The sequence below is a fragment of the Artibeus jamaicensis genome, unplaced genomic scaffold (assembly GCF_021234435.1).
Source record: "Artibeus jamaicensis isolate MK-2021 breed Jamaican fruit bat unplaced genomic scaffold, CSHL_Jam_final scaffold_1964, whole genome shotgun sequence".
NCBI classification, from domain to species: Eukaryota; Metazoa; Chordata; class Mammalia; order Chiroptera; family Phyllostomidae; genus Artibeus; species Artibeus jamaicensis.
The window spans coordinates 8,549,326-8,572,582 of NW_026522030.1; the positions used below are offsets into that span (position 1 = coordinate 8,549,326).

The 23,257-nt window shown below is 42.6% G+C and overlaps 1 protein-coding gene across 2 annotated transcripts in view; it reads left to right on the forward strand.

The window, feature by feature from the left end:
- Positions 1-23,257, forward strand: part of SUSD1 (sushi domain containing 1) — a 175,239-nt gene that overhangs the window by 131,338 nt on the left and 20,644 nt on the right. The window contains exon 16 of one of the 2 annotated variants that reach the window (XM_037152688.2): positions 3,862-3,982. The exons of the other annotated variant lie outside the window; for it this stretch is intronic. Coding sequence (XP_037008583.2) covers positions 3,862-3,866 — 5 coding nt within the window. The 3' untranslated portion in view covers positions 3,867-3,982. Of the gene's footprint in view, positions 1-3,861; positions 3,983-23,257 lie in introns of those variants that run through there. 2 annotated transcript variants of the gene reach the window in all.

Genomic DNA, 23,257 nt, shown 5'->3' on the forward strand with positions numbered 1-23,257 from the left:
GTCTGTGTGTCCCTGGGCACCAGTTACTTTATAGGCGCTGCCCAAGTGTTGCTGTCTCCCTGGAGTCAAGACTGAGGTTAGAGGGGCCCAGATCCCAGAGAAACCATAACATATATGGCTTGTCCCTGGGGCAACTAATATCCAGAATTGGGCCCTTTCTCTCCTTAGGTTTTGCTTTCTCTGCAATGTCTCCAACTCTCCTCTCCACACATACACATCAACTTCCAAACCTCAGCTTCCAGAAAGTATGGGGACCAGGCCCGGACCCTCTAGGTCCCTCAGTCCTGCTACAAGGTATTAGGACATGGCTGACCAAGAAATGTACAACAGAGTGGACAGCAGGAATATGCATCAGCGGACAATTCCTTGTCTTCACTTGTTAACCGGAATAAAGAAAGTCAAGTTCCTACTTGGATTATATTCTCAGTTTCTTCTTTCCTTCCTTCTCTTGTCAGCCACCTGAACAAGAATACCTAGAGTAATAACACCAGCTAGCATATATTAAGTGTATGATGTTTTTAGAATTATTATAATTTTATATGTGTTAATTCATTAGCAACAACTCTGAATTAGGAACTATTAGTATCCCCATATTACAAATAAAGAGACCGAGGGCTAGAATGGTTAAGTCACTAATCCAAGGTGCTACAGTCAGTGGTAAACCAAGAGTCAAACCCAGGAAATTCAACTGTGCTTTCAACGCCGTGCTGATGTAGAATAAGGTGTAACATGACTTTACGTGTTACGGTGTGAACTTTGGGTCACAACTTAAAGGTCGGCAGTTGCTGGGATGCAGTCAGCAGCTTTGGACCAAAACTTTTCATTTACATGTTTCTACAATCAGAGCACGTGCGTTGGGATAGACACTGGTGCAGCCATCTTCAGAAAATATAATGTGCCCAACATATTTGAAGCTGTTATAAAAATTAGGAGCTTTATATAAAATATTGAAGTTTATTCCATGAATAGAAAGCCAGCAGAATTTCTTCTTAATCTAGGTTCCACTTGACACCTTCAAAGCCACACCTGTCTAGAGTGTGGGGTTGGCTCTAAAATCGTAGTCCGTCCCTGTAGACAGAGAAATTACAAAGACCACAGAAATGGCTACTGCTTTCAAACTCACATATTCTCCCAGGTACAAGATGTGTTTTTTGGTCCCTTAGCTGACACTTAGAAACCCAGAGATGGTGAAAGTTGTCTCAACCTTTATTTAGAGAGAGAAGCCAAATCCTTTCGGGTCTCCCCACATGTAGGTGAAGTAGCAGCCATAAGCGAGCATGACTGGGTTGTCCCCACAATGTCCCAGGTTTTGCAGGACTGGGCCTGTGCTCGCTGAATGTAGCTGTCACCTTCTCCCAGCTGATGGTGCCTGGAAGCCCGGCTGGAACATTCCTGGTGATGTTCCAGGCAACATACAAACTCTTCCTAGAGCACAGCCTCTGTTAGGACATGGGTCCCAGCAAAGATGGGGGTCCACAGTTATCTCCCCCCATCGCAATAAGATCAAGAATACATCCTTGCCCTGCTCACTGGAGAAACAGTTGGATTAACTGGCAGGAATTTTGAAATATGAAATTGACTCTATCATTAGAAAGAAGTCACTTCTAACTGCAAAGATAGTGAAAGTGAGTTTGAAACCATAATGCAGTGTGGTTGAAGAAGCTGAGGATAATACTAGTCAGTGATCATTGAGCACTGTCTTTTTGCTCATTGATCAGTGTATTTTACTTAGTTTCCACAATTAGCCCTATAAACTAGGTGTTGACATTTTCTCCATCTTTATGGGTGGGGCAGCTGAGGCTCCGAAGGTTGAAATAACTTGCCCATAGTCACCTACTCAGTCAGCAGTGGAGCTGGGATTGAAACCAGACAGTTGAATTCTGATGGTCTTGTTCTTAATCACGAAGCCTCGCTAGTATCTCCATTTCCCTCACGTCCACTACTTAATGGGTTTATCGAAGCTGTGCCATGTGCCAGGTAGTGTGGACAAAAATGGGAAACCAGCCAGTAGATCCTCGCTTGAGTTAAGCCAGTTTTCTCTGGGGTTTTGAAATTTGGAACCAGACAGAGTAAATAGCAGTCTCCTTCCGATAGTAAAACTGGGAGATGTGACGAGGCTGGGGAGCCTGTTGTGGCCACGCTCCCTGTTGTACAGAAAATCAGACACAGCCAGAAGGGAGCCCAGGCCCTGGCAGGGCATCCGGGATTCTTTTCCAGCTGTTCCTGAGGCCAGCTGCACCCGGCTGGCACTGCGCTCATTAGCCTCTGATACTCTTCACTTTCTGCTCAAGATGGTTAGAGCCGAGGCTCTGCCACTTGCAACGAAACCGTTCTGGAATGCTATGAACCGAAACAAAAAGGCGTCTGCCATCTCATCCCTGCGTTTGTCACATTGCCATTCTGGCATTTTCGCATATAATCCCATAGTGGCATCTCGTAGAGCACCTGCCCGGCTCTCAAGGAGTTGCTGTCTGGCCACGGCCCCTGACTTACAGCAAAAGACCGTCAGTTGCCACGTCAATACCACTTGGCTCTACCCACATGGGCAAAGTTTATTAATCCAAACGGTCATCCCTGGCCCACATTGGGCCAGGGAGAAACTCTCTTCTTAAAGTTTTACATTTAAACTGTACAGACACAGAGCCTAGGTGGGAATTATTCCATCAAAGCTATAGAGGAAGAAGTTCCTTGAATCCATTTATTGAGATCCTGGTGTTCTTATTTTTTATCCGACCATATCTAAGAGGTATAACACTTCCTACAATTTCATGAGATAGTCTAGTGTTTTCCCAATAAATTAATTCTCTCTCATTTTTCTTTTATTAAGTTGGCTTACACCAGCCTTAGTTTCTTGCAAACAAAAGAATTTAAAGTCATAAATTCTTTCAGATTTTGTGTGTGTGTACAAATATAGTATAATATAGTAGTATAACATAAAAGGATCTGGCCTATAAACTATGTTGTAATATATCATGATAACATAATATGAGCATTTGTCAAAAATAGTGAGTAGTATATATTTTAACATTGTATATATGTACTATTGTTTATTGAACCAACTTTTTTTTGGGGGGGGGTGTTTCAGGGAGTTCAGCATTATTCTCTATTATTAAAAATTCTACTCCTGTCTTTGGATAGATAAATTCCTGAAAGTCACATTTCTGGACAAAGTATTTCTGTCAGATATACAGAATTTACATTCTCATCCTTGGTTAATGGGAGCAGTTTCCTTACAATCAACAGCGTTAGGAATTATCATTATTTTGTATCTTTTTCAATTTAGTAAACAAAATGATACTCCCTTGTTTTGGTTTACATTTCTTAAATAGTTTAAGCTTGAATCTTTTTTCCTCCCAAATTAATGGTCTTAATTAATCACTTCATTTATAAAATGCCTGCTTTGGTTCCTTATCCATTTTATTCTGTTGAAATTTTCATTGTTAATTGTAGGAAATCTTTATATGTCTTCAAAATAATTTGGTGTTTGAAAAATATTTTTCTTGCAAGTATTTTCCTAATTTTATATTTGCCTTTTATGTATTCTCTGTTATTGTTTTATTGTTGTTACTTTGCAGAAATGTATACTGATATGTAACCTTCAGCCTTATTCACCTCTTTCTCTGTGGTTTTCTGATTTTTGCGTTGTGCCTTTAAAGGCTCTTTACATGCAAAGCTTGTGTGAATACTCACCTGTATAACCTACTATGATTTGGTTTTTTACATTTAAATCTGTATTTTATCTCAATGCATTTTAGTAGTAAGTAAGGATTAATTTTTCATCCCAAGCGGTTGATCAGTTTATAGTTTTCCCCACATGGTTAACCATATCAGTTGTAGACTAATCCCTCCTTCTCTCGGCAGCATGAAACGAACCTTTATTACGACCCTGTCTATATAAGGAATTCTCATCTCCAAGTGCAGTCTCTGATCTTGCTGCTCATGAGGTCAGACTCGGCCTTCTTTGCACCCCTCTCTGAAGAGCATCCATTCCACAAAGCACTGATGATCGATGCTGATTTTACTAAGTATTTGCTAGGAGAGACACAGGAATGGCTTTTCCTCACCAACTTAAAAACAAATCAGAAGGTCCCCGGTCTTACTTGGGCTGAGCTGCTTCCTGATGGCCTCGTGGGCTCTGTGTTTCCCCACATGGGTCTGAGTCCTCATGCGGATTTCAAATATTTGTTTCTTAGATAAAGGTCAGTTCTCCAGGTCTATAGCCCAACCCAAGTTCTTGCCCAAGAGTCTTGGTGATCAAGAAATCTGGGTACCCAAGGGGAGTAGACAGGGTCTCGTGTTGCCTTTGTTCACATCCTTGTGGGATTACTGGGCACTGGAATCCACCGGACTTAGCTGGAACAACTGGACCTTCTGACTTATCACGGGTGTTCAACTCAGAGCAGCCCATGTGCAGCTTCAGATGTGTCTGAATAGACAAAGGAGGACTGTGACAGATGACAGAAGACTGTTGCATCTGAAAACTAGATGTCGTGTATTGTCCTATCTCATCCCCAAGTAAGTGGTGAGACCCTGCCCCTGCACTAACTACCATGGTATCAGGTTTTGCTCTTTGCAACAATACTCCCACATGTGTTACCTTATTTCCTCCTAATAATTCTGTAAGACAAGTGGTGATTATCTTCAATTTACAGAAAAGATAAATCAGAAGCGACGCAACTAAAACTTAGAAAAGTTGGCACTAGACCAAAAAAAAGTAACAGATTAGTCTGATACAAAGTGACTTTTTCCATGGAACATTTATTATCTTCTCCCCACTCATTCCATCCTCCCTCCCTCCACGCCCCACCATCTCACTTTCTCCTGTAACAAAGTCTTCAATTCACTACTTTCCAGGTGAAACATAGAGCTCTATGCACCCCAGGCTCTGTATTCTCCACATAGGCTTTCTCATGGGGCTAAAAGTGGGGTTGCAGTTTCCCTTGAATAGAGAGAGACAAGGTCAACGCTACTCTAAAGGAATGGGACGTTGTGCCCTGCGGTTTGCAGGCTAGCCTGAACTTTTCGCATTCTAGATAGAGATAGGGGTCGGACAGCTCTGCCAAGCCTGAAGTGTGGATCAAAGTCCTTGTTCTTAGCGGAATTTTCTGCCCTAGGGCCACTGAAGCTTTGCAGGTATGAGCGGACGTCTCCCACAGTGGGGAGCCTGGCAGAGGCAAGAACTGCGTATTTCACTGAGATTTTCATATTCATTAGCACACGACAGTTTATGATCTTTGTTAATGATTTCCAAGTCTTTATGTCAACATTAAATTCTTTTATAACTCAGGATAAATGTAATAATTTTGGGTTGCCTTATTTTTTTTAATAACTAGATTTGTCAGAGGTTTTTTTCTTTGCTTTTTGTTCCCCAAAAGAAATAGTTCTTGGATTTACTTATCTGTTTTATCCAGTTTTGTGTCCTAATTAGTTTTCACCTTTATTATGACGATCATCCTGATTTCTTTTTAATTTGTAAATATTTTACTTATTTGTTTTAGAGAGGGGAAGGGAGGGGAAAAGAGAGGGAGAGAAACATCAGTGTGCGGTTGCCTTTCATGCCCCCTACTGGGGACCTGGCCTGCAACCCAGGCATGTGTCCTGACTGGGAATCAAACCAGTGACTGTTTAGTTTGCAGCCTGGCACTCAGTCCACTGAACCACACCAGCCAGGGCATGATTTCTTTAGGGTAGATTTTGTTTAAATCACTGTCATTAAATGTTAACACATTGCTGCTATTTTTTGGTAATAAAAACATTAAACCACACTTTCTTGTTCATTTTTAACAGTTCTGTTTTCTAGGTAGTTTGGAATGGTATTTTAATGTTTGCAAGGCCAAAAGTCTTTTCTAGTTTCCAGTACATTGATATTAAAAAGCACTCAGGCTTAACAGGACTCAACTGTGGCTGGAAATGGGGGCAGTGGTGTTGGTGTGAAAAGGGGGCTCCCCTCCCCCACTGCACACAGTCACTTGGTACTGACAGCTGCCAAATGGCAACTGTTGAATGTGGGAACAGCTGGTGGCAGTGAGGAAGCAGGAACAGATGGGCCTTCCTTCATGGTCTTGTGTGATCCCCTCCCCAAACTGGAGCACGTAGTCCACTTAAGACTAGGGTTGCATTTTTCTTGCTGAATGTGAGAGCCTCGGGGCTCCCTAAGAAGCCTTAGGAAGACTGAGGTTTAGCCTGAGAGCGGGTAGAGACAGGGGCCACAGTGGAGGGAGAGAAAGGGATGGGAAATGGCTGATGGCAGGTGGAGAGACTGCCTCCCCTGTGGCTGAGGCCTGATTAGTAATGACGTCTCTCAAGCATTGACATGCATCGTCCTGGAGCCAGAACTGCCTGGATGCTCCGGGGGAGTCTGACCTGCATTCCAGGAGGTGGAAGGGCTGCAAAACAGGCTTGCGAAGGGACAGGGAGAAATGCTTCTGAACAGGGACTTTCTCACGTGCGGTGTGGGTGAGTGCTTCCGCTGTGCCTTCAGTTGTGAGGGGACTTGCATTTCTACAGATAGGGGATCCATCCATTGCAGCAGAATGAGCATCTCACTGTCTGGCTTGTAGAGGCCCTGGGAGGTCAGGATAGCTTTTCGGCTGTCTCATTACTCCATCCTAGAGTCTCGTTTACGGGGGAGTGTCATCAAACTATAGTCAAGTTCCCGAGTTTTCCAAGCTGGGAGCCTGGGAAGGGACTTGGCTTTGCAGGAGTGAGCCCAGTTACAAGACACAGGACATGATGCTGGGGGAGGCAGTCCCTGTGCTCCAGGGTTCTATGGCTCCAGACCGGCTCACAGGCATCACAGAATCGGGCAAGGTGTACAAGACAGAGGGATGAGAAGGGGGAGAGCCAGCACACTGAGAAAGTTAGAGAGGCATTTTATCTCTGTAGTTCCTCCAGTTCCTGACCGAGACAGACCAAATGGGTACAAAAGATCCCAGGCACATGAGAAGGTCCTCCACATCGTCCGTCAGTAGGGAAATGACAATCAAAACCGCCATGAGAGACCACTCCTTTCCACTGAGATGGCTATAATAAAAAATATGATTTTAGCAGTGCAACTGATGGCCAAGCTGGAAGTATAGGTAGATATGCTTTGCTTCCTCATACAACCAAAAGAAGGACAACAACAAATTTTAAAACAAAAAACAATCAGAACTGCCAGATACTGAACTGTATACAAGTCTGACTTTAAAGGGGTGTGTAACTTGGCCAGTGTCTTAATAATATTAAAACCCGTGCCTGAGTTCCTGCCAAGATGGAGGCATAGGTGGAAATCTTTGTTTCCTTGCACAACCAAAAGAAGGATAACAGGCAATTTAAAAATAATAAACAACAAGAACCTCCAGAAAGTTGAACTGTGTGGAACTCCAACAACCAGAGAGTTAAAGAAACATTCATCCAGAATGGTAGGAGGGATGGAAATGGCCAGCTGGGCGGAGAAAACCAGCCGCAAGGCAGCGGACTGTGCAGGGGGGGTGGGGGCTGGCTGACTGGGAAACTAAAGATTTAAAAGCTCCAAATGTAGAATCCTGTCAGGGCTGCAAAGGCTGGAGAAACTCTCAGTCTCACAGGAGAGTTGGTTGGGAAGTGAGGCTAGAGCTGAGCAAGCAAGCAGCATTGTTGCCTCTCTAACCCCTCCCTGACAGCGCCACAAAGCAGCAAAGAGGGTTGCCCTGTCCTGACCAATACCTAAGGCTCCGCCCATTACCACATAACAGGCACACTAGCCAAAGAAATATAGCCCAAATTAAAGAACACATCCAAACTCCAGAAAAAGAGCTAAGCAATGAGGAGATAGATAATCTATCTGATGCAGAGTTCAAAACACTGGTAATCGGGATGGTCACAGAAATGATTGAGTTTGGTCACATAAGGAAGGAAGAAATGAAGACCACACAAAGTGAAATAAAGGAAAACACACAGGGAACCGACAGTGAAGGAAAGGAAACTGGGACTCAAATCAACGATTGGGAACAAAAGGAAGAAATAATCATTTAACTGGAACAGAATGAAGAAACAAGAATTCAAAAAAATGAGGAGAGGCTTAGGAACCTCCAGAACAACTTAAAATATTCCAACATCTGAATCATAAGGGTGCCAGAAGGAGAAGAGGAAGAGCAAGACATTGAAAACTTATTTGAAAACATAATTGTTGGGAACTGCTCTGCCTGGTTTCAGGAATTGTAACTGCTTCCCATGGCTAAGGATGAGTGAGCAACCTCCGGAATGTGAGCCACAGGAGACAAAGCTTGTCTCTGGTAGCAAGCGCTGCCTCTGCTTCATCCCCTGCCCCCAATGCATGGTTGGTAGTCAGAAATGGGTAAGACCCCTCAGGGGGGCAACCTAAGCCAGACACGATCACTTGGGAGGCCATCATGGAAAGACTCGGGGGGCTGCAACAAAGAGGGAGTGATGGACCCTCGCCCCCCCCCCCCCGGCTATTCTGACATAGTCCACTCCCCATGTCCTCTGGGAGAAGTGCTTCCTGGCTCTAATCCACTTAAGCCTGAAAACCTGTGATGGGGGAGGTGGTGCAACCCTTCACCAGCTAGAGCGGGGTCCGAGGTGATCTGGCAAAAGGAAGAATTCCTAACAATCCTGTGAAGACTGCTTTGCTAAGAATGCTTATTTAGTTAAGTGATAAAAGCCCGAGCAGAAAATGAGTCTGTTTTCCCAAAGTCTTGTAGCCTTTTAGCTAACAGACCCTGACTTAGAAGAAGCCCCAATGGTTCTTTGTATACTACCTACTGTTTACTGCCTGACAATGATTAATAAGTTATACTTGAACTCCTGGGCAAAAAAAAAATCCCAAACAATAAAAGCCTGTCTAGGCAAGGGTCAGCATGCTCTCCCCTTGAGAGAGTTGCCAGGCTGCTGCGAGGCACTCCCCCATTGAGGGAGTAGCCATGCTGTTCCTTTTCTTCCACAGGACTCAGTAGTCCGTGTGAATTTGTCTCATGTCTCATCCATGATGCTGCAGGCACTGTGAGCCAGTGCACATATCACACAATAAAGGAGAACTTCCCTATATCTGGTGAAGGAAATAGATTTCCAGGAAGTCAGAGTCCTGAAGAAGTAGCACCCACGGAAGCACACACCAAAGCACATCATAATTAAGTTACCCAAGATTAAAGATAGGGAGAGAATCTTAAAAGCAGCAAGAGAAAAGGAAACAGTTACCTACAAAGGAGTTCCCATAAGACTATCAGATGATTTCTCAAGAAACCTTACAGGCAAGAAGGGGCTGGAAAGAAGTATTCCAAGTCATGAAAGGCAAAGACCTACATCCAAGATGACTCTATCCAGCAAAGCTTTCATTTAGAATGGAAGGGCAGATAAAGTGCTTCTCAGATAAGTTCAAATTAAAGGAGTTCATCATCACCAAGCCCTTATTATATGAAAAGTTAAAGGGACTTATCTAAGAAATAGAAGACAAAAAACTACGAACAGTAAAATAACAACAAATTCACAACTATGAACAACTGAACCAAAGACAAAAACTAAGCAAAAACTAGACGCATAAGCAACAACTAGACTAAGCAACAAAAACAACTAGAACAGGAACAGAATCACAGAAATGGAGATCACATGGAAGGTTATCAGTGGGGTGGGGGAGGGAGAGAATGGGGGGAAAAGATATACGAAATAAATAATATAAGTGGTAGGCATAAAATAGTTGGAGGTTACAAATAGTATTGGAAATAGAGAAGCCAAAGAATTCATAGGTACAACACATAGACAAGAACTGCTCGGCTCCTGTTCTTAATCCAAAACCGCATCCTCATGGCGAGCCGAGGAATCCTTCTGCATCCTTTCAAACTGCTGAGAGAGCTCCGCATAGCAGCAGCATCCCGCTTTCTTGCTTCCTAAGCCACTCCCTAAGGGGGAGGAGGAGTGCTGGAGGGTGGGAGGGGTGCAGGGCAGAGGATAGATAATGGGGAGAAAAAAATGGAACAATTGTAATAGCATAATCAATAAAATATACTTAAACACCTGTGCCTGCACAGAGCCAGAGAGATGGCTTGACTAACACTTGATGTGATATTGAGGGGTTGGCTTCTTGAGTTTGCAAGAGTGGCTTGTAGGCGGCTTCTGCCTCTGGGACCATGCTTGCCCGGAGTAACAATGGCAGCCGAGAAAGGCAGAAGAAACCAGATTACTGGCAGGTGTAGCCCTTTGTGGGCGGAGTCGGAAATGGGGTTATAGAGGAAGATCCGCACAGGAATTTAAACCTAGGCGGTCAGCCCCGCTGGAGCTTAATTGTGGTTTTGGAGAGGAGAGGGGGCTCCTTTGACCAGGTGGCTTAAGAAGCAAGAAAGCAGGGTGCTGCTGCTCTGCGGAACTTTCTCTTAGCAGTTTGAAAGGTTGCCGAAGGATTCCCTGGCTCACCACGAGGATGCGGTTTTGGATTAAGAACAGAGCCGAGCAGACCTACGGACTCCTATTTTCTTTTTCTGAGATACGGTACCCCTGACTGGCCAGGTTTGGCAGGGGGAGGCAGGACTCTGTGTGTGTGTGTGTGGGGGGCGTATTTTAAAGGGACTGGACTGTGGGATTTAACGGCAACATTCCACCATTATTCTAAGCCTGTATAACTTCTGGATAACGACTTCTGTTTCTTTTTACCAAACTCTGGCATTGAGAGCCACAGTTCCTAACTCAGTGATGAGCAAAGAACCATGGTAAAAAGACCCCAGCTGGGAGGCTTGTTTCTGTAACAGTATCTGGCGCCCAGTGTGGGGCTGAGAATTGCCCGCAGCAGACCGACCCCCACCCCGGGTGTGGGGGACTGAGACTGTGGAATCTGGGAAGGGATTGGAGAACTGAGATGGGTTGCCTGAAAATTTGTTTCTGAACACTGTTTTGGAATAACGGAGTTGCGGATAGTAGTTCGGTTAATATGCTGCTTCCAGGTTGCCCCTGTTTTCTCCCTCACAGTTTCAGAGAGCCCAGATGAAACTAAGGGAACCTGTATTCGGATTCCAGCCCCGTGGGGCAGACTGACCCCTAGAGCAGGGGTCAGTGAGGACTTCCCAATCTCAGGGAACTGCTCTGCACCCAGCTCAAGGTGCTGGTTGCCAGAAACACCAGAATGGTGTAAAGGAGCAGGTTTGAGAGGGAAGGGAACTCCTAGGCTCTAAGCCGAGCCTGCCTGCATGTTAGGGATCAGACAGCAAGCCATGTGGGTGTGCCACCATTTTGGGTAAAATGAAAGATGAGTCACGTGAGTGTTCCGCCATGGAGGATGGGCCATCCATGGGTGTTGCCATCTTGGATAACTCAGCATGTGCGGGTGCTGCCATTTTGGATGTTGCACTGGCCAGTCTACCATCTTGGATAATGGGTCACGTGAATTCTGCCATCTTGGAACTAGGCAAGGTGGTGGGCTAAGTGCACTCTTAAGATTAGGTGCAGTGTGTTGCTGCTGTGTAGGCAGTGCATCTTTTGGGTTCTCTGCAACTAGTTCTGATAGGGTGGCTCTGGTTCTGAAGGTCATGAACAGGGGTCTCAGGGTGACCATATGAGTAATAGGGTATTTGCAAGGCCTAAGCTGCAGGAAGCTGCAGGATGTCTCCGCAAATCTATAAACTTTTAGTGGAAGATGCATGTGCTAGGGACTTTTAGCTGCCAGATACTGAGTTTGAATGTAGTCCCTCCCAGTGTGAAAGAGAAGAGGGATTAGAAGTGAATTATGGTTAAATTCTCATAGGTAAAAATATGTATAAAGTTTGTGAAAGTTTTAAACCTAAAGGAAAGGAAACCTCAACTACTTTTCTGATTTAATGGGAATGTGGTTTGAATTTTGCTATTTCTTTTTTTTAAAAATTTACCCTTTTGTTCTTTTTCTTTTTAATCATTTTTAAAATTTATGTTTGAATACAGTTGTCTCCATTTTCCCACCACCACTTTACCCCACAACACCCACCCCCAACTCCCACCCTCAATCCTATCCCCCTTTGGCTTTGTCCATGGGTCCTTTATACATGCTCATTGATGACCCTTCCCATTCTTTCCCCCATTCTTTCCCTCCTCCCTCCCCTCTGGTTACTGTCAGTTTGTTCTTGATCTCAATGTCTATGGTTGGGTTTTACTTGCTTGTTTGTTTTGTTGATTAGGTTCCACTTATAGGTAAGATCATATGGTATTTGTCTTTTACCTCCTGGCTTATTCCACTTAGCATAATTCTCTCCAATTCTATCCATATTGTTGTGAAGGGTAGGAGCTCCTTTATTTCTGCTGTGTGGTATTCCATTGTGTAAATGTACCAGTTTTTTGATCTATTCATTTACTGCTGGGCACTTGGGGTGCAGAGGTTCTTTTGGATTGGTGTTTCAGGATTCTTAGGGTATAATCCCAACAGTGAAATTGCTGGGTCAAAAGGCAGTTCCATTTTTAGTCTGATGAGGAAATTCCATACTGTTTTTCACAGTGGCTGCACCAGTCTGCATTCTTACCAAGAATGTACTAGGGTTCCCTTTTCTCCACAACCTCATTAGCACTTGTTATTTGTTGATTTGTTTATGATGGCCTTTCTGATCTGTGTGAAGTGGTATCTCATTGAGGTTTTCATATGCATCTCTCTGATGGCTAGTGATGCTGAGCATCCTTTCATATGTCTCTGGGCCCTCTGTATGTCCTCTTTGGAAAAGCATCTGTTCAGGTCCTTTGCCCATTTTTTAATTGGATTGTTTGTCTTCCTGGTGTGGAGTCATGTGATGTTTTTTATATATTTTGGAGATCAAACCCTTGTCCCAAGATATTATTGGCAAACATATTTTCCAATGAAATTGATTCCTTCTTCATTTTGCTAATGTTTTCTTGAAGCTTTTTAATTTGATGAAGTCCCATTTGTTCCTTCATGTCCCTTGCTCTAGGGGACATATTGGTGAAAATATTCCTGCATGGCATATCCCAACTTATATTTAAGGCTTTTATCTATCTTGAGTTTATTTTTGTGTATGGTATAATTTGATGGTTGAGTTTCATTTTTGTTGCATGTAGTTGTCCAAATGCCCAAACACCATTTGCTGAAGAGGCTCTTTTTACTCCATTTTATGCGTCTGCCCTTTTTGTCAAATATTAATTGGCCATAGAGGCTTGGGTTTATTTCAGAGCTCTCTATTCTGTTCCACTAATCTGTGTGTCTTCTGATTCTAGTACCAGACTGTTTTGATTACTGTGGATTTGTAATATAGTTTGATGTCAGATATGGTGATCCCTTCTACTTTGTTATTCTTTCTCAAAATTGCCGAGGCTATTTGGGGTCATTTATAGTTCCATATAAATTTTTGAAATGTATATTCTATATCTCTGAAATATATCATTGGTATTTTAATAGGGATTGCATTGAATCTATAAATTGCTTTGGGTAGTATGGACATTTTTATGATGTTAATTCTTTTAATCCATGAACATGATATATGCTTCCATTTATTTGTGTCTTCTTCAATTTCTTCAGCGTTGTGTAGTTTTCTGAGTACAGAATGTTTTCTTTTACCTTCTTGGTTAGGTTTACTCCTAGGTACTTCAGTTTTCTTGTTGCTATAGCAAATGGGATCTTTTTGTGTGTGATTTCTGTTTCTGATATTTCATTGTTGGTATGCAAAAATGCCTTCAATTTCTGAATATTGACTTCGTATCTTGCTGTTTTGCCAAATTCACTTCCTAGGTCACGTAGTTTTTTGGTGGAGTCCACAGGGTTTTCTATGTACACTATCATGTCATCTGCAAACAATGACAGTTTTACCTCCTCCTTTCCAATTTGTATGCCTTTTATTTCTTCTTATCTGATTGCTGTGGCTAGGACCTCCAATACTATGTTGAATAGAAGTGGTGAAAGCAGGCATCCTTGTCTTGTTCCTTATCTTATTGGGAAGGTTTTTAGTTTTTGTCTGTTGAGTATGATGTTGACTGTAGGTTTTTCATATACGGCCTTTATTATGTTGAGAAATGCTCCCTCTACTCCCACTTTGCTGAGCTTTTTTATCATAAATGGGTGCTGTACCTTATCAAATGCTTTTCCTGCATCTACTGATATGATCACATGGTTTTTGTGTTTTATTTTGTTTATCTGATGTTTATCTTTATTTTGTTTATATTTATTGATTTGCAAATATTGTACCATCCTTGCATTCCCTGGGATGAATACCACTTGATCATGGTGTATGATCTTTTTGATGTATTGCTGGATGTGGTTTGCCAGTATTTTGTTGAGATTTTAGTGTCTGTTCATCAGTGATCCTGGCCTGCAGTTTTGTTTCTTTGTTGTGTCTTTGTCTGGTTTGGGGATTAGGATGATGTTGGCCTCATAAAAAGAATTTGGGAGTCTTCCCTCTTCTTGGATTTTTTGGATTAGTCTGAGAAGGATAAGGGTTAGCTCATCCTTAATGTTTTGTAAAATTCTCCTGTGAAGCCATCCAGTCCAGGACTTTTGTGTGCAGGAGTTTTTTGATTACTGCTTCAGTTTCATCAGCCATTTCAGTCTGTCCTTTCAGTCTGTCCAGGTTTTCTGTTTCTTCTTTTTTCGATTTTGGAAGATTATATTTTTCTAGAAATCTGTCCACTTCACCTAGCTTTTCAAATTTCTTGGCATATAGTTCTTCATAGTAGTTTCTTACAATCCTTTGCGTTTCTGTGGCATCAGTTGTAATCTCTCTTTCACTTCTGATTTTGTTGGTTTGAGTCCTCTCTTTTTTTCTTGATGAGTCTGCTTAAAGGCTTGTCAATTTTGTTTATCTTTTCAGAGAACCAGCTCTTGGATTTATTGATCCTTAGAATTGTTCTTTTAGTCTCTATGTCATCTAATTCTGCTCTGATCTTGGTTATTTCCTCTTTCTACTTGCTCTGGGCTTTGTGTTTTGTTGTTCTCCTAGTTCTTGTAGAGGTAGAGTTAGGTTGTTTATTTGAAACGTTTCTATTATTTTTAGGTAGGCCTGTACTGCTATGAACTTCCCTCTGAGGACTGCCTTTGCTGTGTCCCATAAGTTTTGGGTTGTTGTGAGTTCATTTTCATTTGTTTCCAGAAACTTTAAATTTTTTCCTTGATCCCATATTTATTTATTTATAATATATTTTATTGATTATGCCATTACAGTTGTTCTATTTCCCCCCTTCATTCCCCTCCACCCTGCACATCCCCTCCCCCACCATCCCCCCCTTTAGTTTATGACCATGTGTCTCAAGTTCTTTAGATTCTATATTTCCCATACTATTCTTGCCCTCCCCCTGTCTATTTTCTACCTACCATCTATGCTAGTTATTTTCTGTACCTTCTCCCCCCTTCTCCTTCTCCCACTCCCCTATTGCTAACCCTCCATGTTGATCCCATATTTAATCCATTCTTTGTTTAATAGCATGCTGTTTGATCCCCATGAGTTTGAGTGTTTTTGAGCTTTTTTTCTTAAGGTTGGTTTCTAGTTTCAGGCCCTTGTGGTCTGAGAAGATGCTTGTTATGATAAAGAATGTATATTTTGCTTCTTCGGGATGAAAAGTTTTATATATGTATGTATGTATCAGTTCAGTCCATTTGACCATTTGATCTAGGGCATTGTTCAATGCTGCAATATCTTTGTTGATATTTTGTTTGGAAGATCTATCCATTTTTGACAGTGGGGTGTTAAAATTACCTAGTATAATTGTGTTGCTGTCTATATCTTTCTTGAAGTCCTCCAAGATTTTCCTTATATATTTGGGTGCTTCTGTGTTGGGTGCATATATATTTATAATGTTTATGTTTTCTTGAGGGATTCTTCCCTTAAGTAGTATGAAGTGTCCTTCTGGGTCTCTTTTTATGGCCTTTGTTTTGAAGTCTATTTTGTCAGATATACGTATTGCTACCCTGGCTTTCCTGTCCCTTTGCTTAGAATATTTTTTCCAACCCTTCACTTTTGGCCTGTGTAAGTCTTTTGTTCGGAGGCAGTTCTCTTGTAGGCAGAATGTGTATGGGTCATGTTTTCTTATCCATTCAGCTACCCCATGTCTTTTGATTGGAGCATTTAATCTGCTTACATTTAAGGTTATTATTGATAGGTTCTTACTTAAAGCCATTTTACTCCCCTTGTCCCCTTGTTCTTCTGCGTCTCACTGTTTATCTTCTTAAAACAGTCCCTTTAGCATCTCTTGCAGAGCTGGTTTGGAGGAGATATATTCTTTGAGGCTTCTTTGTCTGGGAAGCTTCTTATTTGGCCTTCCATTTTATTTATTTATTTTTTAAAATTTATTTACTTAATTGTTGTTTAAGTACAGTTTTCTGACTTTTACTCCCGTCCCAGCCCACCCTACCGTGCTCCCCACCTTCCTCCCATTTCCACCTTAGATTTTGTCCATGTGTCCTTTATACTAGTTCCTGTGAATCCTTCCCCTTTTCCCCTGAAATTCCCTCCCCTCTCCCTTCTTGTCCCTGTCTGCCTGTTCTCTATTTCAGTGTCTTTGGTTATATTTTGCTTGCTTGTTTGTTTTATTGTTTAGGTTCCTGTTAAAGGTGAGATCATATGGTATTTGTCTTTCACCACCTGGCTTATTTCACTCAGCATAATGCTTTCCAGTTCCATTTATGCCATTGCAAAGTCTTTCTATTTTAATTGAGAGCCTTGCTGTGTATGTAAAGTAGCTTTGGTTGCAGGCCTCTGATTTTCATTACTTGGAATATTTCTTGTCATTTTTTTCTGGCTTGCAGCATTTCCATTGAGAAGCCAGCTGCTAGCTGTATCGGGGCTTCCTTGTATGTTACTTCCTATTCCTCCCTTGCTGCCTTTAAGATTCTTTTTTTGTCTTGGAATTTTGCCATTTTAATTATGATGTGTCTTGGAGTGGGCCTCCTTGGGTTCCTCTTGATTAGGACTCTCTGTGTTTCCTGGATTTGTGTGACTTTTTCTCTCATCAAATTAGGGAAGTTTTCCTTCATTACTTTTTCAAACAGGTTTTCTATCCCTTGCTCTTCTCCTTCCCCTTTTGGCATCTCTATTATATGGATATTGTTACATTTCATGTTGTCCTGCATTTCCTTTACTATCTCTTCATTCTTTCTGGGCCTCTTTTCCTTTTCTTGCTCTTTCTGGGCGTTTTTTTTTCCTAGCTTGTCCTTCAGCTCACTGACAGTTATAGTCAGAGAACCAAAAGGGGTTCTGCTTCATTGATCCTGCTTTTGATTCCTTCTACTGTGTTCTCCAATTCAGAAATTGTATTCTTCATTTCCTCTTGGCCCTTGTTGATTGTTTCTTTGTCCTTTTTTATGCTGATATAGTTTGCAGTAAGTTCTGTGTAGTTTCCCTATAGTTTTTGGTAATTCACACTGAGCTCATCGACCTTCCTTAAAACCACTGTTTTGAACTCAGTGTCTGATCACTGACTTGCCTCTGTTTCCTTTAGCATTCTTTCTGAGGAATTCCCCTTTTCTTTTGATTGGGGCCTGTTTCTTTGTCTTCCCATCATTTTTGAGATGCTTCTTGTTTGCTTCTACTTTTTAAATGGATCTGTTTTGATTTTCTGACTTTGTGGTGTGAATTTCTACGGTAAGAGGCCTGTGAGATTCAGTGGTGCAGTCTCCTTGATCACCTGAACTTGATGTTCTTGGGATGCCCTTTATGCCTTTTATGCTCGTTCTCTGACTGTAACTGGGTTTTGATTGTTGTTGGGTCTCCCTTTGGTGGGTCCTTCCCTCCAGCTGGTTGACTGAGGGTCACTCTGCCCACCACGTCTTGTGGGCTGTTGTGCTGGTGCTTCCAGAACAAAACTACAAAGCCCAGGAAGCAAGCACACACCTCTAAATATAACTCCCCCAACAATCCCACTATCAACAGTAAATGAACCAGTATTAATAAGGGTGTAACAAGATTAAGACTATTATAAGAAAGGAGAGCAGGTATGAGATGACCTACTGAAAGAAAAATGATTTTGAGAGGGTAGAAGGAGCAGCACCAATAAGAGTTGGGAGATGAAGCAATGGAAAGAAAGTAAAATTTCCCTTATGGATAAAAAAAAGGGAAAGAAGAATGTGGAATGGAGTAGGAGAAGGGAAGCATATCAAGTAACAGAAGTTAAAGTAATATAAAATAAAATAAAGTGAGAGAGAGAAAGAAAAAGGAAGGAAAAATAGTAAACAATTAATAAAAATATAGGGGCCAAACTGGACAGAAAGATCCACCACAGTACTATGAATAACAAATGAGCTAAAATTAATATAGGTGGTATGGGAGTAAAAAGGAAAAAAGAAACAAAGAAAAGTCTAAGAGATGTTTAGAGGAAGGGGAAGTGATTTTAAAATGATAGCGGGAGGGGGAATACTGAGTGAGGAACAGAAACCAGGCTAAGTGAGGGAAAAATTAAAATTTGGCATGTAAGAAAAAAAAGAATAAAGAAAAATAAAAGGGCAGGATGAAAGAGGAAGAAAAACAAAAGAACAAGGAAAAAAAAACAGGCTAAGATGTCGAAATTAAAATTTGCAATAAAAAATGAGAAGAAGGAACCAGTAAAAGTTGATATTTGAAATACAGAATTAGTGAAGCTCTACAGGTAAAATTGAAAAAACAATGCAACAATAACTACCCTACTCACAACCAACCAGCAAAGATCATTAAAGCGGTGAGAGAATGCAAGTATTTTAAGAGCAGGGAAAAGGATGTGAGATGACCCTTGACAAGAAAATTGGTTTTGTGTGTCTGGACCGGGGGAGAAGTAGAGTGTGGAGTGGAAACAAGCTGTAGTAGAGAGAAAGAAAGATTTGGAATGAAAATAATGTGAGGAAAGAGGAAGGTAAAATGGGCTACGAGGAGAGAGGGGCAAAATATGTGATTTGAAAACCACTATAATACAAAATTTAGTGACTTAATATGTACGAACTTGCTGGACAAGAATGTTATAAAGCTATGTAGGAAAGAAAATATTGCAAATCATGAAGACCACAGTGGTTTTTGTCTCAGTAGCCCCTTGTATATATCACTGTTCTTTTCTTTCTGGATCTGCCTCTGGTGATGTCAGATGTTGACCCCGTCTGTCCTTAGGCAGCCTCTTCAATACTTCCAGGGATCTGCTGTCCCTGGTTGGCTCTTCCGTTGTTATCTGGTCACTCTGCACTCAGCGGTTAGGTTTAAGCCCCATTGGGTGGGGCTGCATCCCTCCTGCAGTGGGCGCTATTGTTTCCCCTCAGGCTGCTGGTGGCTGCAGCTGCTCAGAGGGGAGTGGTCTGCCTGAGAGGGGGTTGGCTCAGCCCCAGATCCCGGTGGCTACTTTCTCAGTTCTCTCCCCCAAGCTTCAGTCCTTAGTGTCTCCTCAGGCATCACCAGCCCACTCTGCCCCTGCCTTTGCCTGAGCCCAGAGTAGTGGCTGCAAGGGAAAATATGTTGGCCCTTTAAATAGCTCTTGTGTCTCCAGCCATCTGTCTCTGCAACCTTGCCACTTTTTACTGCTGGTTGTTGTTACCTGTATACTTTTTGGGCTCTGGTGCTCTAGGCTGGGGATCCCAGCTTAGGGTTCAGACCCCATTCTTCTCAGGGAGATCCAACTTGCCACTTAATTATCCCTCTGGTGCTGCTGCCTGTGAGCGCTCAGCCAGCCCTCTCAAGTCTCCACCACGCTCCTTACCAGAAAGGTTGTGCCAAAGCTGGTTCTTCTGCCTGTTTGAGTTTATACAGCTTCTCTTTGGCTATTGTTCAGTTGTCTGTTCTGTGTGGTTTCTCCACAACTGAGTTGTAACTCCAGGTTGGCCCTGGGAGGAGGTCAGTGTGATTTCCATTCACTCCTCTGCCATCTTTCCACTCTCTGTATATTTTTTCGGTTTCTGATTGAAAATCTTCTGTATCAGAAGACCTAGGCAAGGTCACTTGTAACTGGTTGGGCAGAATGTCTTTGCCACCCTGGACCCAGGAAGGGTCATTCAAGGCTGAAGAGTATTTCATCCTGAAGGAAAAGAGCATGTATCTTCCAGGGCTGCAGCGGATGCACTGTTGTAGAGAATGCCTTGACCTGTGTGTGGTTTTTCTGGAACTCTGTCTGTGTTTTGAATTTTTCTCTGTATCTTCTCTAAAAGGTAATTGAGGTTTCCCAGGAAAAGTCAAAACTTCATACTATGTAGGAAAGTGAATAAGGCAAAGTATAAGATATGGAAATGAAGAAGGTTGTAGAAGTTTGTGAAAGTTTTGGAAAGAAATTATATGGTGTTAGTGTGGAGATGCAATCTTGGGGGATATCAGAAGGAGAAGGATTTTCCTTCACACTTTGTATTTTTCTCCCTACTGACCCCTCCAGAGTTTGGCATTCTGAAGTACTTAGTGATGACATAGGTTTCTTTGCATGGAACCACTAAGACCAGTCACTAATGGTGGTTTTGTTAAGCAAGACTTCGACTGGAATGTCACACCTGAAGGAGACATGTCTGGGTTCTGGATGTCACCAGAAAGGCCTGAGGAACTGGAATTGATTTGCGAAGGTAGCAAAAGCCCACAATAAAAAACCTGGTACCTTGGGTGGTTCTGTGTTTTATGGCAGTCTTTCCAGGGAAGGAACAAAGTTTGCTTTTCTGAAAAGATGGCTAAAAAGAAAACTGCAGGAATAGTGGAAGCCTCAAAGACTTGAGGGAAGCAACCGGTTTAGGTAAAGCCAGATGGCAGGTGTGCGGCTCAGCTTCTGTGCCCTGAAGAGAGGACTAAAAAGTCGATCTAAAGGTTCCCTGTGCGAGTTCCAGCAAAGCAGACTTAAAGATCACAGATGATCCAGGCTGCTCTTGGTGTGTTTATGCAAACAAACAGGCAAAATTAAAAACAATGAGGGTAATCTCAGGGAGAAAAACCGTGGTTCAAGGAAAATCACAGTGCTCAGTGTTGGACATCAAACTAATGCAGCTGTCTTGAAAGTTTGTTTTAATTTGGAAGTTTGTAATATCACTAAAGACGGGTTTGTAATATCACTAAAGATGGGTTTGTAATATCACTAAAGATGTTCAGTTTACAGGCACAAAGGCCTTGCAACTTGGTGTCTTCCCAAAGACAGTCTTGCAAACTCAGAGACTGGCTTGCGTGTTGTTGTGTGAATTAACATGTGTGTTCCTCCCTCTGTTTTCATAGGGCATATGCCTACGGCCTCATTACCTGAGTGATTGGGTGCAATATAGGCCTCATGTAAGGAGCTCATCTTCATCATTGCCCCCTGACACTCAACGGTTTGGCTGAACTAAGTGGTTGGTTGGGTTGGTAAAGGGTTGAGGTGGTCTGTGGACTTCACTTTAAAACTTATTTTCCCTTTTATGCTCTCATGGCTTGGGCAGAAAGGTCCCAGAAATCTGAAGGGGTGGAAATCCTAACATCCCCCTCAGCCCAAGCTAAGTATAGTGGGTAAAAGGGCATTGGACAGGTATAGCATGCCTTGAACACCTTCCTCCAGATAAGCTGTTCTTTTCCTAAGGTGGGACATTGAAGAACTGGTCCCTGCCTTGTCATTTAGTGGTTATGGTCTAATTGTGCCTTCTAACCCTCTTGCCAAATCTGTCACCTCCAGAATATGACATTGATGCCAACTGTCCAGAAGTGCCAGCCTTTGGACATCAAGCCTGCCCCTTCCTGGTAACAGCCAACTGACCTGGATTCTGCAAGGTCCTTCCCCTCATGGGAAAGCCACCCTCTATGCCACACACCCCCTCTTAGGGATCCCCGGACTCAAGGGTAGGTGGGATGGCAGACATATCCAACTGGAAATAGCTACAAGAAGGTGAAACTTTGGCCCATTGTTTTTTAGAAGAATATAAAGGGTTTTATCTGAAAGGGGGATTGTAACAGGGTAACTCGGATAGTGTTTTAATAATATTGAAACCTGTGTCTGCATGGAGCCAGGGAGATGGGTATGACTCTAACCCGTGTTGTGATGTGTGTGTAGGGGGTGGGGTGCTTCCTGCACCTGCAAGAGCAGCTTATAGGTGGCTTCTGGGTCACGGGGCCATGCTTGCCTGGGCTCACAATGGCAGCTGAGAAAGGCAGAAGAAACCAGACTGCTGGCAGGTGTAGTTGGTGGTGGGAGTAGTCTAGAACGGGGTTACGGAATATCTACAGAGGTGTGTGTTTTAAGGGGACTTTGGGATTTAATGATGACATTTTGCCATTATTCTAAATTTGTATAGCACTTGAATAAATAGTTCCTTTATTTTTTAGCAAACTCTGGCATTGAGAGCCACAGTTGGTGATGGGCAAAGAACCATGGTAAAAAAAAAAACCACACCCTGGGGGAGGGGGCTTGTTTCTGTAACACAGCATCCAAGGGGTTAAAGGAGACACATTTATCCAGACTGGTAGGAGGGGCAGAGATGGGCAGCCTGGTGGAGAGGACATGCAGTGTGACAGACAGACCCAGGTGAGTCTTGGGTGTCAGCAGCAGCTGATTTCTCAAAAGTAACCTTACAGGCAAGAAGGGCCTGGAAAGAAGTGTTCAAAGTCATGAAAAGCAAGGACCTACATCCAAGATGACTATCCAGCAAAGCTATCATTTAGAATGGAAGGGCAGACAAAGTGTTTTCCCCATATAAGGTCAAGTTAAAGGAGTTCATCATCACTCGCCAAGCTCTTGTTTATTTTTTTAAAAGGTTTTATTTATTTATCTTTAGAGGGGGAAGGGAAGGAGAGAGGGAGAGAAATATTAATGCATGGTTGCCTCTTGTGCATTTCCTGCTGGAAACTGGCCTGCAATTCAGGCACGTGCCCAGACTGGGACTCAAACCGCCATCCTTTGGTTCACAGACCCACTGAGCTACACCAGCCAGGGTCACCAAGCCCTTATGATATGAAATGTTAAAGGGTCTTATCTAAGAAAAAGAACAAAAACTATGAACAGTAAAATGACAATAAATTCACAACTATCAACCACTGAACCTTAAAAAACAAAGACAAAAACTAAGCAAACAACTAGAATAGGAACAGAATCACAGAAATGGAGATCACATTGAGGGTTATCGGTGGGGAGGGGGTGGGGGAAGAATGAGGGAATAAGAAACATAATTGGTAGGTACAAAACAGACGGGGAAGTTAAGAACAGTATAGGAGATGGAGAAGCCAAAGATGGGTCATATGTATGACCCATGGACATGAACTAAGGGAGAAGAATGCTGGCTGGAGGAGGTGCAAGGTGGAGGGGGACAGGGGGGAGAACAAATAGGACAACTGTAATAGCATGACTAATAAAATGCACTGAAAAACATGGACAATAACAAGTGCTGGTGAGGATGTGTGGAAAGTAGAACCCTCATGTGTTGCTGGTAGAAATGTAAAATGGTGCGGCTACTTTG